Source organism: Bubalus kerabau, chromosome 20 (genome assembly GCF_029407905.1).
Source record: "Bubalus kerabau isolate K-KA32 ecotype Philippines breed swamp buffalo chromosome 20, PCC_UOA_SB_1v2, whole genome shotgun sequence".
NCBI lineage: Eukaryota > Metazoa > Chordata > Mammalia > Artiodactyla > Bovidae > Bubalus > Bubalus kerabau.
This window is the reverse complement of record NC_073643.1, coordinates 50,503,918-50,521,821: the sequence shown is the minus strand read 5'-3', so window position 1 is coordinate 50,521,821 and position 17,904 is coordinate 50,503,918. Positions and strand designations below refer to the sequence as shown.

The 17,904-nt window shown below is 56.8% G+C and overlaps 1 protein-coding gene across 6 annotated transcripts in view; it reads right to left on the bottom strand.

The window, feature by feature from the left end:
- The window catches only part of POC1A (POC1 centriolar protein A), a 122,496-nt gene that overhangs the window by 46,452 nt on the left and 58,140 nt on the right, over positions 1 to 17,904 (bottom strand). For all 6 annotated transcript variants that reach the window (XM_055557262.1, XM_055557263.1, XM_055557260.1 and 3 more), the window contains exons 5-7: positions 16,514 to 16,621; positions 15,417 to 15,532; positions 7,312 to 7,445 (exon numbers count right to left, since the gene is read on the bottom strand). In XM_055557262.1, the coding sequence (XP_055413237.1) occupies positions 7,312 to 7,445; positions 15,417 to 15,532; positions 16,514 to 16,621 (358 nt within the window). The remainder of the gene's footprint in view (positions 1 to 7,311; positions 7,446 to 15,416; positions 15,533 to 16,513; positions 16,622 to 17,904) is intronic.

Genomic DNA, 17,904 nt, shown 5'->3' with positions numbered 1-17,904 from the left:
TGGGGCTGGGGAGTCTCTCTCAGCCCCGGCAGGGGCCCGGTATGACGTGTGTTCTCTGAGACTGCCCTGCCTTCACGGTAACTGGCTCCTTTCAGTCAATTAGTCACTCCTGAAACACTCATCCACCAGCTCAGGGCAGGCATAGTGCCAGGCTGTTTTTTCACCAAGGCAAGGCCCAGGGCCTCTCCAGTGCTTCCTGAGCAGTATTCTGAGCAGCAGCTCTCACTGGGGCCCCGGCAGTGTGGATCCAACCTGTCTCCCAGTCACTGGGGGTGCCCATCTGGGGGCCAGGTCCACTGGCAGGGATGCTGCATAGGCTCAACCAGCTCCTTCCCCGCTCCCTCCCCGCATCTGGCCAACTGGAGCCTTTTCTGAGACGATCACCGGGAGCACTGGACGCAGCCAGGCCCCTACCTCCCTCTCCCCACTGACCCAGCCTCAGGTGGCCCTCGAGCTGGACTCACACCCAGTCATTTCACTACACACTGCCTCTGCCTGGACAACCTCTAGATCCGAGGGACCCACACTGGCTAGTTCCTTCACACTCATACAGCAAAGCATCAATGGCAGGGGTGGGGAGACAAAACAAAGGATGCCATAGCGTTTAGATCCCACAGCTCTGATGACCCTCACCCCGCAGCCCCTGCAGCTTGTCCAGACCTCTCCGCTCTCCTCACCTTCCAGCCTGAGCCCTGCACACCTGAACCCTGGCTATTGTGTCCACAACAGTTACAGTGGAAGGCCAGCCAGGCGCCCCCATCACCACTACCAAGGGGTTCTGATGGTTTTCATTGGCTTCAAGCAAACACAACGGAATGTCACACCACATGCCCCACATCAGAGATAGAGGCATGGCCATCAAACACACACACGGAGATCAAGGAGGCCTCTGGCGTGGCTGCTTGAGTCTGACCCCGGTGCTCAGACAGAGGCACCGTAACCCACTGCACCAGACTGTGTCTTCCACAAAACTCTGAAAGGGAGGCTCTACACTGGCTCACTCAACCTGCTGTAGCCTGGTGGATGTCCCTTTAGGGAGCCCCGAAGACAAGGAACAGCCCCCTAGCTCCTAGGCCGCTCCTGACCTCAGCCAAGGACACCTGTTCCCAGCCCTTAACCTGGGCTGCCAGCAGGGAACAGAGGATCAGGCTGAGCTCCTGGTAACTTCAGTTGGAGCACATGAACTATTCTCCTCCCTCTTATGTTCCCTCACCTCTTGCAGGAGGCGCCCAGCCATCGAAGCCAGAGCTAAGCCTCTCAAGCAGCAAAGCGAGTCCCCCAAATTAACCGACTACATTAGAGCTTCAGGGTGCAAAGAAAGGAGGCAGGAGGGGCCTGTTCTGAGAATTTCCTTCCACCTGGGGCAGCCGGGGGTGGCCCACATGCACAGGCACTCTGTCCTGCTGCTGTGGCTCCTCCTTGGAGGTGAGCCCCCCTTAATGCCACTTCCTCAGCTCCAGCCCAGGCCCCAGCAAGGCACAAGCTGCCAGGAGCATCAGCTGACCCATTCTCAGAGCCTGTGATTTCTCAGCAACTGAGCTCAGCCCCTGGCACAGACAGACGCTGTCCCAGTTTGGGGTTCTAGGCCTTGGGTGATGGGTGCTCGCCCCACTGAGGGCCAGCTGTGGTGTGGGGAACCACGGGCCTGCTGGTCCCTGTATGGTTCCATCACTCCATAGAGACACGAACTCCAACTGCACAGCCACAAGCACCAGATTTAACTCCCCACCCACGCCCCACCTACCATCCTCTCCCAAATAGCTCTGGGGACGAAAACCAAATGAGCATGGCTCGAGATTATGTTTCGGAAAATACAGAAAAATAAATCTGTATTTCTAGCACACTGTCCCACGTGTGCCACACAGAACTCTGCGGGGGGCGAGGGGGAGGCCTTGCTCGGGGCAGTTGGTGGGAAAGCCCTCTCCACTGCAAAGTGAGGGGTGCAGTGGGATGAGGAGGCTTCCGTGCAGTGACAACCCCAAGTCTATACTGGCTCCAGCAAGAAGCAGGGACTCTCATCCCTCCTGCCTAAGTGCCCCAGTCTAGGCGGATCCCCAAGGGCAAGATTTTCCAGAGCCTCAGAGAGGGCACTGTCCACCACAGACAGCCCGGTGCCATCAGATACCAGGCTGTCTTCCAGGGGTCAGGCCCTGGAAGAGACCCAATTAAAGAAGGGCCATGCAAGTAGGCCTGGAGACCAAACAGCAGTAGGCCAAACCACTCAGGGCAGCTGCAGGACAAGGACTTTGGGTCAGGGAATCACTGTATCCCACCCACTGGGGAATGGATTTTAGGAGCTGTGGACAAAAGTCAAGTCAGAGTGAGAGGACGTTATGGAGCGGATGAGAACAACCCTAAGCAAAGTAAGAAGCCAGACAAACCCTACAGAGATTCTGGGGGTGAATGGGAGGAGGGGAAATGGACACACCCCATCCCAGACAGGAAAGGGCTGATGGCCATGGCCCTGACCCACCCATCACAGGGGTTGTCATCAAAGCCCCCTACCACGAACTCAGTTTCCTAACAAACACTGTCCGCTCATGTTGCCAGGACCATGCCCATAACAGAAACTGTAAACTGCCTGTTAAAGAGCTCTCACCTAGGGACTTCCCTGGTGGTCCAGTGGCTAAGACTTGAGCTCCCAATACAGGGGGCCTGGATTTGACTCCTGGTCAGCGAACTAGATCCCACACGCCACAACTAAAGATCCCAAGCGTCACAACTAAGACCCAGCACAGGAAAATAAATAAATAAATATTTTAGAAAAAAGAGCTCTCACCTAGAACAGCATGGGGTCATTTTCCAAGAGTTGCACAGAGAAGGGACTGAGCCCTGTGAGGACCTACTGTGTCTGGCGCTGAGGAACACAGACATCCTCTCCCATTATGACAGGTACAGGCGTCATTCTTACAGAGGAGGAAAGGCTGGCAAAGGCAAGGTCTTGACCACTGTCAAAGGGTAAGGGATGGTGCCAGAATGGTTTGATCCCAACACCCAGGCCCTTTCCTCCCTTTTGTGGACCCCCAAAACTCATGCTTTTCTGGCTGAACAAGATAAGAGAGTGCCCAGCGTCTTTTCTAAACCAGAAACAGGTGGGTATAAGCAGTTCAGTCCTGGAAATACTGGGGTGATTCCTTAGAAAGCTGGGCATCAGACAAGACTGTGAACTTTCCCCAATAAAATATATCAGACATTTGGCCTCAATCAAAGCAGCTGGCAAAGGTGACCATGAGGGCTCCTTTCCACCAGATCACTGAGAGAGAAATCGCCCCAGTGTCCCCAGAGGAGAAGGCGGAGGAAGGAGGGCAGTGCCCCATCCCCAGGTTGGCAGAGCCTCTCCACTCTGTCCACTCTCCACCTCAATGGCAGACTCACGTGGAGGCAGAGGGCTACCCCACCTCTCAGCCCCAAAAGGCTCCTCGGCCCATCCCACACCCCTGCCCTGGCAAAGGGCACTGTCTGCTTAGCTGAAGTTTGCAGACCTGCTGCCCTCAAAAGGCCAGGGCCCACTCGGGCTGGAGCCAGCAATGGGCCTGCCCAGCTCTCTGGCCTGTTGCCCAAATCACTTGCAGACACTCACCCCAAAGAAGTCTCTCAAGAGCTACACGAGCCCCAGTAGCAGCCAAGGAGTCATTTCAGGGGTACAGCATGTGTGATGCCAGCTCCCATGATGCAGGAGCCTCGCTCAGTCACCAGTCACACCCCCTGAATGGCCCTTTGTGGCTCAGAATCCCAAAGCTGGGACTGCAGGGAGAAAGCCCCAGAATCCTTTAGGCTCACAACAAACTAGTAACTCATGTCCGCCCCCAAACCCACAAGTCAGCTGGCCCCTCAGGAGCCAATGGAAGTGTGGCCAATCACACACCAGAGAACCACCAAACTACCAGCAGGGTCAGACCCCTGGGGCACCAGCTGCCCTTGGTGCTGCACGCGAGCCCACCCAAGAGACCCAGACCACCTCAGGTGATCCCGATCTTAGCTTTGCACTTCGCATGGGGCCATCTTGGTGCTCCTGTGCCTTCAAGAGACAGCAGATTTCTGGCCTCAACCCAGGGCAAGAGAGCTTCTGCCCAACAGCTCTGCCTCCTCGACTCTTCCTTCTCCACTCTGACCCTTCCTCGCTCTTCCCCCATTAGACGTGGTTCAGGCCAGCCCTCTTGCAGGACACAGAGACACTTCCTTGGCACACACAGAGACCCTTCTCTTGGTCAGGGTCTAGTTCACCCCAGCACCAGCCCCCTGCGGCTGACTCCTCTCAGCTGGCCTCTGACCCCCGGCCTACACTGTACCTTCTCACAGGTGTGGAACTGGAGGCCCAAGGGGGTTGCTGCTCCATGGAGCAGAATAACTCAATAGCCCTCCCTCTAAAGCTCCCTCAGGGCTCTGCCTGAAGGTGATCACAAGGAAGCCCTCAAGTCCAAACCAAAGCTTCAAGGGGATCCCTCTCCCACTGACCAGAACGCTGTCATCCAACAGGGAGGCTGGACAAGAAGCCATGAGGTCTGCTGGCCTCCTACACAGACCAGTGATCTATTACTAAGAACAAGAGTGAAATTACAACTCAACTTGTAACAGTCATACATATGGGCTCAGCGGGTGTGTTGGAAACTGTAGATATGGTTAATTGTCCCCGTTCGACAACCCTAAGCTGCCTAAACCATTCTCTGGGCCTCGGTTCCCCCACCAGGAATCAAAGGTGCTTTCAAATCTGCCAACTACTCCATGGGACAGAATCCCTGGGCACCCAGGGCCACTGGGGAGCCACAGGGCTGCTCAGCCACAGGCTTTAGGAAGTGGCCAGTGACAGCTGTGCTGGGTGAGGCCCTCAGTCGCCTCCCGGAACAGAATGTGGACGCTCAAGCCGCCAAGGAGCTCAGCTGCGCATCTTACTGGAAGGACAAGGCCGGGGACACTTCATGAGGGGGGAGCCTAAGACCAGACGCTGCACAGAGCACGCGGGCAGAGCTGCACTCCTCAGCCACGGTACAGGCCCTCTCCCGGGGCTTGGCCAGGCGATACACTTTCCAAAGGGGCAACACAGGTGTCCAAGAACTGCTCCAGGTTGGAACCACTCTGGACGGACAGCACGCACAGACCCTCACAGGTCAGGGACGTTTACGGAGCACACTGGCTCCCAGTGACAACACAGGTCCAACCTCCACAGGTCTGTCCCCTCAGGGAGAGAAAAGCCACTCTTGCTCCCAGCCCAGATGTCCACCTGCTCTAGGTATTCAGGTTGGTTGGTGGACTGTTTTTATCAACTGCCCCAATCAAGGCTGCTCAAGCGCACTATCCTTTCTAAGGAAGGCACCCTTAGCTGACTGTGAATCACCCCAAACCCAGGCCCCTAAGGCCCACAGCACACCAATGCTAAGTGTCTGTATTTGGTAGGGATTTTCAAGGGTCAGAACAGAAACAAATGTGAGCCTCACACTCCAAGTCCCACTTTGATCATCTGAGCAGCACTTTGGGGGAGAAGCCCACCCTGTGTCACTTAACCCTCCAAGTACCACCCAAGACTCAACCTGCCTCTCCTTGTTCCCTAATGCATCTCATGCCACCTCAACTCTGCTGATGACCCCAGTGAGTCCCCTGCTTGCCAGGCATGAGCCCCAGGGGACGGGACCACCACATCCATTTCATACCCATGATGCCCAGCACAGCAAGCCGGGGAGCGGATGACAAATGGACAAGCAGGCAGCAAGGTGATAGGGCTGGGCTTCTTCTCTCTCCTCCCCCTTCCTCTGGGCACTGCAAGCTTGGTGCCCTGAGGAAGGCCTGATTCCTCGAGCCATTTCCCATTCTCCACACCCCAAAACTACCAGTTGTCCTCAGCCTAGCTCCCACATTCCAGGTTCAACAGCAGACAGGCAACCACGTGATTTATCGTGGCCCCTGTCTTGCTTCTCTGGGAGAACAACATCCACAGGCTTCTATGCTCTGACGCTGGGCCTGAGCTAAGGAATGCCCCTGTAGATGTTGCATTCAAGGCTTCTCAGGCTCAGAGGTGAGTCAGCAGTCTAAAGAGCACTCACAAGAAAAAGCAAAGAACGGTGTGATCACCTGGTGTGCGCCTGTCTGCACGGTCTTTCCGTGCATGGCTTTTCCTTCATCATCAGAACACAAGAGGCAGCAGCCTTCACATGGTTTTCAAATGCCCTCCTGTTATAAGAGCCAAAACTAGTTACGCATGAATCTAAGTAATCCAATTGCCACAGAGATAACCAAGTGATTCGCCCACAGGCTGACAACGAGAGCAGCAGTCACCTCAGCCCAGTGGCCACACATGATGCCCAGATGTGTCAATATTAGGGGAACAGGTCCACGCTCCTGCACACCAGACATGTCTCTGACAGACAAGGGGTCACCACAGCTGACGGCAAGTGGCCTCCACGTCCCAAGGAAGCAAAAGAAAAGGCCTGTGCCCCCACAAGACCCAGCCAAGGCCCTATACACCCCAACTCAGGTGGCAATGGGATCCAGAGGGCCCTCAGGTAGACAGCTCAACCCAGCTGCTGGCCCAAGAGGCATAAGCACCCCAGAGCCTCCCTCAGCCCTCGAGAGTGACCCCACTCTCCATCCTGCCTGCGCCTGCTCACAAATAGAGAAGTGGACAAACGGAAATGCTCTGGTCTCTGTCCCAGCAGGAAACACTCTGCTGACCACTCTGCTCAGCAGGAGACACTCAGCCGCACCCAGGGTGCTGCAGGGCAGAGCCTTAGGCAGCCCGCCTCCCACAGCCCGCCCACCAGGGCCAGTGCCCAGTCACTGCCCCACAGGGAGCCGAAGCACGGATGTGTTGCTAAAAGCGGCTCAGAGAGAAGGCCCCTCTCCTAGATTCAACTCCGGGAATTCCTCAGCAAATGTGTGGGAAGATTTCCCTCCTTCATGCCCACCTCCGCGAGGCACCTGTTGTTTCTGCCTCCAAAGGGCTCCAGGAGGCTTCATGGCTGTTCATGGAATGGGTCCCAGGGCTCTTCTCAACCGCACCACCAACAGAGGCCGGAGGTCACTTGGGACAGACTCCTTTCAACCCCTAGAGAAACCCTGCCGCCCATGTCCAGGAGCCTCCCTCCCCACCCCCATCCGACTGAACCCCTGTGCTCCCTCCTCAGCTGCTGCCCCAGGCCCAGCGCTTCTTCAGAGGTCACAGCTCTCGTGGGTAGGAAACCTGTTTCTGCAGCTCACCCCACTGCCCAGGCTGTGGGGGGATGCAAAACACTCCTCCTCATCAGGCGCCAAGGGAAGGGTCACTTTGAGGTGGCACCTTCACCCCACGCCACGCCACCCCGCCCAGGCTGACGCCCTCACCTGATGGCCGTGGAGTGTGTAGAGCAGCCGGCCCTCCATGAGGTCCAGGATCTTCAGGGTTGAGTCGCTGGAGGCTGTGACCAGGTAGTTCCCCGACGGGTGGAAGGAGAGGGCATTCACCGCCGCGCTGTGCACTGGGGTAAGGACAGCAGTCAGGCACAGGCCGGGAGGCCCGTGAAGCCAGAAGACAGCGGGACCAACCAAGGCTCGCACGGGGCTAGGCCAGGGCAGCCAGCACCCCGAGCTGCTGTGAGGAGCCTCCCAAGGACTTTCCAGGAGGGCAGCACGAGCAAAGGACAGGAGGAGACCCACCCAGAGGGCAGGCCGCGGGAGACACAGGGCAGGTGGGAGCACGTGGGGCAAGGCCAGGGGATCGAGCCATCCCTCCGCCTCTCCCTCCTCACCAAGCCGTCAAGCTAGAGACGAACAGAGTGCCTGAACATAACCCTCACTCTGCCTCACATGCTGCCACCTCAGAGAAACCAAATGGAAAAGAAAACCCCTGAAATGCCAATACGACGCCCCTGCCCTGGGGGAAAGAACGTGAGCGGGGTGGGTGAGAAGACAGTGAAAACAAGCTCTCGGGAGCCAGTCAGCCTGGGGTTCTGATCCCAGCCTCCCGACTGGCCCACCCTGACACACCGAGCTTGTTTCTCCTGCGGCACAGCACCCACCTTAGGGTGCTATGGGGATGCTACCAGCTGATGCCTGGGAGGCATCTGTGCAGAGTGAGCCCTGATGCTCCTCTCCACCACCCCAGGCATCTGACGCTACTCCAGGTCCTGCCACTCAACCCCCTTAACAGCTCAAGCCCCTCCATGACTCTTCCCCACTGCTCTAGCCCAACCCCACCATCCACGCTGGTGTCCCTCACTCTCCAAGATCTGACCTCTAGCCCTGTAGGCTCCCTAACTGGGGGACCTTCCTACCCCTTGTTCCCCTTGGGCCGGGAAGACCCTGGCTGGCCTCTTCCCCTGACCCTGTAGCTCAATGTTCAGTTACCGCCCCAGGGAAGCCTCCCCTGACCTCGCCATCAGGGCCTTGTTTTGGCCTCCTGAAGCACCATGAGCCTCTTCAAAGCAAGGGTTTTGCATTTATGTGCAGTTAATTCATTCCCCACTGGGTCCCCTAGAGACCACGTGCTCCACCAGGCAGGGGCTATGTTGGGTCCCTGGCTCCCGGCTCAAGGTCTGACACGGAACGGGTCTCAAAAAGCAGTTGGTGAGTGGGACCCAGACAGGACACACGGGGATGGGCAGTGCGAGGACCAGCAAGCCACATCACAGCTTCTTAGAGCAGCTGCTGAGGAAGACCTGGTGCCTTCATACCCACTACTACTGGCCAGGGGGCGGGTGGTGGGGTAGGGCAGCAATCAGTGGGACTACAGTAACCATGAACCCACCAAGTCAGAACAGCCATAAATACAAAGGCAAATTCTAAAGCCAATCCCTCATCCTGGCATGTGAGCGTGCAGGAGCCACTGCTGGGCCAATAAACACCCCCACCATGAACTAGTCTCCACAGAGCCAACAGAGGTGCACGGAGCCCCTCAAACTCCAGTCTGGCCAATGCACAGATGCCAGGGACTGTGGATTCACGGTCCTGGCACACTTAGGGGAGACAGCCAGGACTTTACGTAACACGATATTTAGGTCTGAACACTCTCGGCACCAGGAACTCCAAGAGATGGCCTGGAGCGGGGCTGCCGGGCCCCAGAGTCAGCTCCTGGAGCCACAGCCCAGAGCCCCCACAGCCCCACACACTCCTATACCAGGGCCAAGGCAAAGGGGGCAGCACCCTCAGTGCTTACCAAGAACAGGGGCATAGACAGCAGAGTAAAAAAGTCACAGCAACCCCAGCTGAACTGAACAGGCACCAGCCGCACACAGCAGCAGAAAGAACATGAATAGCGCAGAGTGTGACCAAGACTCCCCACATGTGGGGGGAGCACCCACGTGTGCAGACCCAGAAGCAGCGTGGACTGAAGCTCCTGACACAGAGCAGGATTCTCTCTGAGGAGGACAGGAATAGGGGGGCCTCTAATTCATCTACATACTTCCAGAATGTATTTTTTCAGCATTAGACTATAGTCTAATTGAGTGAATATTTAAAAAGTGAATCCTTCCTTCACCCTGAGTGTTAAGTCCGGGGAGCAGGAGACAGGGTCCTGCAGGCACTTCAGGCTGTGTGTCTCTAGGCTGCAAGCCTGCTCCTGAGGGGCTGTGCTCGCCAGAAGGCAGCTTCACACTCATGGTGAAGTCAGGGGTGGGGGGGGTTGGGGGGGTAGGGGTCGAGGGAGGCAAACACAGCAAGATCCCCTGTGCCCTCAGCCCCACAGCAGACAGCGTGGAGAGTCAGCTGCACACCGCGCCCCCACCCCCAACCTTACCACACCCCCATCTCCTCTTGGGCCTCCTCAAAATGCTGCTCCTGGCACTTCTGCCTCCCTGAGCCTGCAGAAGGGCACACTATTTTTGTTTCTGCAGCCCCTGGCAGCCTGCACTGGCATGAGTGCTACCCCCGCCCCGACCTGAGACAAAGTTGGGAGAGCCAGCAGCAGGATCGGGCGGAGAAGCAAGCTCAGGGAGCACAGGGCTTGTCCAGCACCAGCCAGGGGCAGGGCGTGGCTACCACGCCAGGGCCTCCCACCTGGTCAAGCCCACCCAAGGGAGGGAACTACCCCTCCTCCCTGAGGAAGGGTGCCCAAAGCCTGGCTCCACGATAAATGACAGGAGTAGCGAAGGCCTCTTGGCTGGGGTAGAAATACCTGGAACCGTTGACTCCAGAAGAGGGCTCAGCCCGGCAAGCCAGGCTTTTGGAGATGTGCCAGACCCCACAACCAACCCCCTTTCCCCACTCGCTCAGCTGCCTCATCCCCCAGCCCTGTCAGCCTGGGGCAGCTTCTCCAGCTCTGCAGAGGGTGGGACTGTGCCAGGGAGGCCTCATAAGAATTAGCCCTGGATGACAGTCCCCCTGGATGATGGAGGCCCAGCTGCCCCACGAAGGGGTGAGCCTCCTGTCACAAAACCCTGAGCAGTGATGGCCCACAAACAATCCACTTTTCACCAAGCCTGAAGCTGCAGGCCCTCGGCCTGACTCCACGGCAGACATGAGTGACGGCTGATGGCAGGCTGCCAACCGGGCACAGCTGTGTGCTACACCCCACCCCCCACCGCTACCCCAGAGAAGGGACGCCAACTCAGGGTCAGGGATGTACCAGCTCGAGGTCTTACAAGTCACCAGGGTGCCAGGGAGGGGGCCTGAGGTCACTGCAGACCCTGCCCCCAGTAGTGGAACAGGTCACAGCTGTGGCCTAAGGACACACCTGGATATTCCCAACCTGCCTGCATAGCTCTTCCTGCTGAATCCTCAGCAAACCTGCCCCCCTGCCCAATGGGCTCCAAACTGGCCAAGCGACCCAGGTGCCCAATTAGCAGGTCCCTTCCAGGGACAGGCCACACCAGTGCCGAGCCGCACCACATTCCCCACCCCACCACAAGGGGCTCGGCACCTACCACCCAGGGTGGCTCTCACAACACAACTGGCATCACAAGTGACACGGAGGCTGTGGGCTTACAAGAGCTATGGGCTCACACGATGAAGGTGCTCTGACAGCAGCAAAGGACGCTCCAAACACTGCTCTGCAGGAACGCTGTGTGAACGCCGGCTCAGGGAAGGTGGGGGAGAGGCAGCGTGTTGGCCAGATCAGGTGGGACAGTACCTAGCCTCACGATCAACCCTTTCAGTCTCCAAAACCCAAAAAGGGTGCAGACCTACCCTGCTGGCTACACAGCAGCTTTAAAACCTTCCTTGACCATGTCTGGGGTAGGGCGAGGCATCCAGGGGGTTGCTAAGGACCAACGTACAGAGAAGCTGGGACTCTGAGCTCTAACTGGAGCTTCTGGAGAGAACCATGTCCTCTCAGAGGCCTTGGGCAACTAAATGACTGGAATCAACACAGTGTTAGGAACCCGCAGCTTCTTCGCTGCATGACCCAGGCAAGCCTCAAATATCCCATCTGTGAAATGGGGAGCAGCCCTGCCCTGCTGACCACCCAGGCCTGTCCCTGGATATCGAACACACACGTGCCTGGAAAGCACAAGGCACATGAAGGGATCTGGGACAAGGCTGCTCAGATGTCTGAACAGTCTTAGTGTGGGCTCCGAGCATATGGCGCTTAAGCCACCTCCGTGGGGACTGGCACTCCCGGGGCTCCGCGCCCCACCAACTCCTTGCTGAATTGGGAAATCAGAACTGCTCCCTGCAGTGACAGGCCAGAGCAAGACACTCCTCGCCTGAGACAAAGGGTGCCAGCCACCTGCTGTTGCCCAAAGTGATTCTAACACGCCAACAGGGGACGGGAAGTACCCTCCACAGAGCAGGATTTTGGTGGGTGGCCACAGGCAGCCTGGACTCGCTGGCCACACACTGCAGTATCACGAACCAATTTCTCAGAAAAGCACAACAGCCTTATGCACTCAAACCCCAATCAGGGGAGACACTGGACGCCACTGGCCTTAAAAACTTTCCCTGGGTGTCTTAAGGGGTCAGAAAACAACTTCGGGGCCTGCTGCCAAGGGACTGAGAGTCCTTCTTGGGGATTCAGCCTCCCAGGGATCCCCCTGCCTCTTGTGGTGGGGGGACAACTGCTACTCAGGAGCTAGAAACATCTCTCAGGTCGAAGGTGCTGCCACAGCGCTCTCTAGGGGAGCGGCAGGACCTGAGCAGACCTGACCAGGTCCCTGCCAGTAAAGAGGGTGAGGGGTGGACCCCCTACCAGTGAGCTCAGGCCCGCGAGGTTTCCTTGAGCCCTGGAGGCTGAGCCCAGAGGGAATCCAGCTGTTTGTGGGGTGCTCCAGGCCCCCGAAGTCTCTGGTCCCTAAGCGGGGGTGGTGCTTAGGAATCGAATGCTTCAGGCTTGCTGAGTGGCTGTCATGAGAGGAAAGGACAGCTGTACTAACAGACTGAAATTCCTCTGCGGAGCCCGTCAGCCTCATGCACCTCAGGCCCCCTCAGCACTCGACCTCTGATGCCACCTGAGTCCACCCACTGCCCCCCAGCCCTGCCAGTCATAGACCTCCCACTCCCCCCTGCTGCCAAGCCTGCTCCCTCAAGAACCCGAGGCACCTCTCCCCAGCACCCTCCACTCTCCTCCACTGCTGTGGGTCACCACACCCTGACCACCCTCTTCAGGATACCCCACTTTCCTCCACTCCCCCGGCTCCACTCTCCTCAGCCCTCCACTGCGGGGAGACCAGGCTCCCACCCGTCCCTCTGGATGCCTTGTGGATCTTTTTCTTCCACGGCCCCTCAAGCTCAGGGATGCAGGACCTGTCCTCAGCCCTTCTCACACCCCAGATCCGGGCTCAGCTGGCCCCTCCACCCCATAGCATCAGCTTTGCCTAGATCCAGTCTCCAGAACCTATCCTCTGGGCCTGAGCCCTGCCTCACTCTCATGTCTAGCCTTCACCCAACATCGGGAATGGACAGCCCGCCCACCAGGCACATGGCTTCCTACTCAAGCAGGCTCTCAGCACGCTATCCTCTCAGATGCCTGTCACCTCTTCACCCCATCCCAGCACGTCCAGCCAGGACATGGGCTACAGCATGGCATTCCAGGCCCTCCCCTGCGGGTACCTGTTGCTGTACCTCGTCCACACCAGGCACCCGACCCATCAGAGGTGTGCCTGGAGTCTCCCAGGGTCACCTGGAGATTTTCCCCATCAGTATGAAGATTTATGTGGTAAAACCACATATCCAGTACTAGACTGTAATCCTCATTTGGATTCTCCCATCAGATCCTCACAAATCCCATCAGGCAGGCTACCACCACCTCTGCACAGACAGGAAGCAGAGTCCAGGCACTGCTCTGCCTCATCACCTCCCTGCCCATCTCTCCCTGTCCAAGGCCCCCTGACCTTACACTCAGAGACAGCATTCCCGCCCAGCACCACTCTGCTCCTCCTACCTGCCCCCATCAGTGTGCTGGTATACCCAGTTTGCAACTTGGGCCTGGCCCAAAGCAGGAGAAAGGCCTCTAAGGCTGAAGGAGAGGAGAGGCATGGTCTCCAAGGAGAGGGCAGACCCCACTGGGGCTCTGTTCTAGAAGCCGCTGTCTGAAGCAGCCATCAGTGACAAACTCCAGGGTTTCCTGTTGAGGCAAGAACCACTCTTGTGGCTGGCCCCTGCCACCTGGTGGTGGTGTGCAGTACTGCAGGCCTGGGCCAGCCAGGCCAGCCTTGCAAGGAAACCAGACCTCAGGACTCCAGGACGATTCAGCAGCAGCAGCAGCAGCAGCATCACTGTCACCAACACTGCACCAACGCAACATAGAGAGGCACTCTCTAAGCTCCTGTCATGGATCAACTCATTACACAACACCACCTATGAAACACGTCTCATCATCGTCCCAGGGGTACACAGGAGTCAAGTAACCTGCCCAAACTCACCCAGCTATCTCCATCATGTGCCTTTCAAGACCAGGATCCATTCTCCCTTCTTGGAAGGTCTGTTCCTTTAGTCACCCCAAGAAAATGCCAGCCTCAAACATCTAAGACTCAGAACAGCTTGTTGGGGGTGCAAGGAGAGAACTCTGAACCCCACACCTCATAACTTTGTATAGATATGTCCTTCTTCGCTTACTCCTTGGAAGGAAAGTTATGACCAACCTAGACAGCATATTAAAAAGCAGAGACATTACTTTGTCAACAAAGGTCCGTCTAGTCAAGGCTACGGTTTTTCCAGTGGTCATGTATGGATGTGAGAGTTGGACTATAAAGAAAGCTGAGCGCCAAAGAATTGATGCTTTTGAACTGTGGTGTTGGAGAAGACTCTTGAGAGTCCCTTGGACTGCAAGGAGAGCCAACCAGTCTATTCTGAAGGAGCTCAGTCCTGGGTGTTCATTGGAAGGACTGATGCCGAAGCTGAAACTCCAATACTTTGGCCACCTGATGGGAAGAACTGACTCATTTGAAAAGACCCTGATGCTGGGAAAGATTGAGGGCAGGAGGAGAAGTGGACGACAGAGGATGAGATGGCTGGATGGCATCACCTACTCAATAGACATGAGTTTGGGTAAACTCTGGGAGTTGGTGATGGACAGGGAGGCCTAGCGTGCTGCGGTTCAAGGAGTTGCAAAGATCGGACATGACTGAGCGACTGAACTGAACTGTCCCTCCCATTTTCGGGTGTGAATTTTGTTAAGTGAGCCCATGAACTTGAAACTTAGTCCCAAATTCACAACCACAGTTCTTCAAACTACTCCAGCTCTGACTCCCTCTGGTCTCGCCCCAAACCCCCAGGTCTGTCTACCCATTCAGCCTCCGGCAGAACTCTCAGTGCCTCCTGTGGTACCTCACCAGCTCCCTTCCTGGGTCCGCATCCCCACAACTGTGGTGAATCACAGTTCTGCCCAGTCACACCTGCCCTGAGGCCAGTTCCATACCCTAGTAGCTTCAGATATCTCATCTTGAGCTCACACAAGTCTGACCCAACCCCCATCTCCCTCCTGGAGCCTGACAGCAGCCCATATTGACAGCCCGCCACCCTGCCTTCCAAGGGCTACAATTAAATTAGGAGACACAGCACCAGGGCTGTGTTTACCAGCCTGGCCCCTAACAAATGGACCCTCCAAACAGCTCCTGGCTCCACATCTGTGGAGAACACCATGGAACCAGAGGTGGCCAAGGTCCCACCAACACAGACCTCTTTTGACAAACCTCTCCCCTTCATCACCTCCAGGGCTATCAGCTTGGCCCCGGAGCACAGAGCATCCATTACAGGGGGAGGCAAGTGGCATGTGCAGCCCCTGAGAAGTGCCCCTCGAGAGGTGCCCTGACCAGAGCCCCCATTTGGCCCGCAGTGTGCATGAGGCTTTGCCACTTCACAAATGGCCACCAGAGGGCTGGTGGATGCCAGGTGGCAACCCCTTCCATCCCCTAGCCAAGTTTCCAGACAGCCACGCCATAGACGACCCACCCCTGGAGATCCCAACAGACCCAGGACTCCCCACAGCTAGCCAGGGCTGTCCTCAGGCCCAGTTCAGCCCCACAGCCATGAGCTGGACACCTGGCACAGTCCCGCATCAGCCCCTCGGGGACACTCACACTGATAGTGCTGTAAGAGCCGGTGAGTCCGCACGTCCCACACCTTCACTGTGTTGTCCATGCCGGCAGCAGCGATGCATGTGCCACTGGGGTGGAAGTCCACGTAGGTGACAAAGCTGGAAAGAGGGCGCCACCAAGTGCTGTAGGAGGCCTGACTCAGAACAGACCCCAGAACGCCCAGCGCCTCCCCGTGCCCACACATCTGCTCATGCTGCTCCCCTCGGGGCAGAACACCTCCCTGCTGCCCTGTGTCTTTAGCGGGCGGCCAAGGGAAGGCAAGAAGGAGAGGGTGAGGAAAGAGCTAGGAGTGACCTGGGGGGGACTTCCAGAAGCAAGTCCCAGCACAAACCTCTAAATGCGAGCAGAGACACTGCTCTTCAGACCAATGGTCAGCCAGCTGCTCGCAGGCTTTCAGTCAGAGCCGGCGCCCCCACCTGAGCCAGAGGCAGGGCAGACCCTGACAACTGAGGCCCAGACAAGAGGGGCCAGTAGGTTCCAGATCATCTGCTCACCTATTCCTAGGAGACAAGCCAAGGGCCCTTGATAGACTCATATGGGACACTCAGGATGGTACTGTGGCCTCAGGAGGGGCCTTGACGTGGGGGTCTCAGCCTACTGGGGGCAAAAGCTGGAGTTCATTCAGGGACCCAGATTAGGTGAGGCCCTGCTCAAACACAGGCTCCTCCCTCTCAATGACGCAACATAATACGAACAGCCACCATCTGCTACAAGAACTGATTAGCCTTTCATTTATCAAGTCGTCACCAAGGAGAACATACTAACATCCTTTTGGGGGTCTGGGTTCAACTTCTTCAGACACACATGTCACAATTCTGAGAACTAGAAAATGAAGGGAAGAGAGAGCCCCAAGAGTTTCATGCCTTGAGGTTAAGCCTCTTATTGTTCGTGGGGATGGGAATGAGGCAGAACCTTTCACACACACACACACACACACGAACAGATGCAGAGCCAGGGAGCAGCAGAGACATGGCTGAGGGCCCCAAATGCCACCACCGGAGGCCCCTACGGCCTTTTTATGCCCTAGTCTGTGCTGTTCTCGAGGGCCTACGGGTGGGGGAGAGGATCTAGGAACTTACCCGCCATGCTCACAGTACGAGTGGACACACTCCCGGCTGGTCTTGTCCCACAGTTTGACAGTTTTGTCATCACTGGCGGATACGATGAGCCGCCCATCCGGGGAGAACCTGAACCGGCGAGGACAGGAGTCACAACACCAATCAACAGACATCACAGGTGCCACACATCGCCTTCCAGTCACTTTTCTTGAGCTGCCCAGCACAGGAATGCGCTGGGGCCACACACCCTGCTCTGACCCTGAGTGATCCTGGGCAAATGCTCTTCTCTCTGCAAGATGGACCAGAAGGGTGCCCACCTTCTGGTGAGCAGGTAAGAAGTATGGTCACACACAAGGCCCCCGACACTGCACATGGCAACATGCATGCTGACTCTGGTGTTGTAGCATCAAAGTGGCCCAAAGCTCACTATGGACATCGTTATCCTGTCCCCAGACGCCCTGAGTCCATATGTGACTCAGAATGGGTCAGCAAGACCAGATGCCAACCAAAAAGGATGGAGGTTCTGGAGACCTACCACCAAAGGCCTGGTGTGAGTTCAACACTCATTTGCTGGCTAGGCTGCTCCCGCTCTCAGAAGCCCAATGGTGAGGACCTCTCACAACAGCCAGGGACCTCCCAGGACAGAGAACCGAGTGCCCTAGAGGACAAGTAACTTCCTGGGGTCCCCAGAAGAGCACAGCTCAACAGTCCCCAACCTCTGACTCCCATGGTTTCCTGGTGTCCCCAGACACCCTCAACCCCTTCCCCTGAAGCACACAGATTTGACACGTGAGATCTGTTGAAATAAACAGAATAAACCAGAAGTAGGCATAGCTGTGTCTGCAGCTTTTAGGCCTTGAAAAGTACTTTCATTACCTGGCCCCACCCCCACAGCACTGGCCCCACACCAGAAGGAAAACCGGCTTCCAGATCAACCTCATCAGAAGCCTGGGGCCCCATCAGGCAGCTCTGGAACAAAACCCGCCTCTGAGGAGCAGAGCATCTAAGAGATAAGGAGGCAAGCCTCAGTGCCAAGGGCCCAGCTTCTAAGCTCAGCTCCACCACTTAATCCCTGTGTCAAAGGGCAAGATATTGCATTGTTCTGAGCCTCAGGTTCCTCATCTGCAAAATGGCAACGATGCCACCAACTTTCAAGACTGCCATGAGGAGTTAGAAGTAAATGTCTAGGGGTGGTATGACGTTATCTTGTTGTTGTTGCTATTGCTAATCAGTGGCCCCTGATTACCCACTTTGGGCTACGTGAGCACAGATGTCAGGGGTCAACTGTGGCCAGCAACTGGCTAACTTATCCCTCATGCATTAGCTCAGCGAAGCTTTGATAGCTTACAATGTGAGAACTACTAATGTTCTGATTCACAGATAAGGAAGTTGAGGCTCGGGAAAAGTAAAGA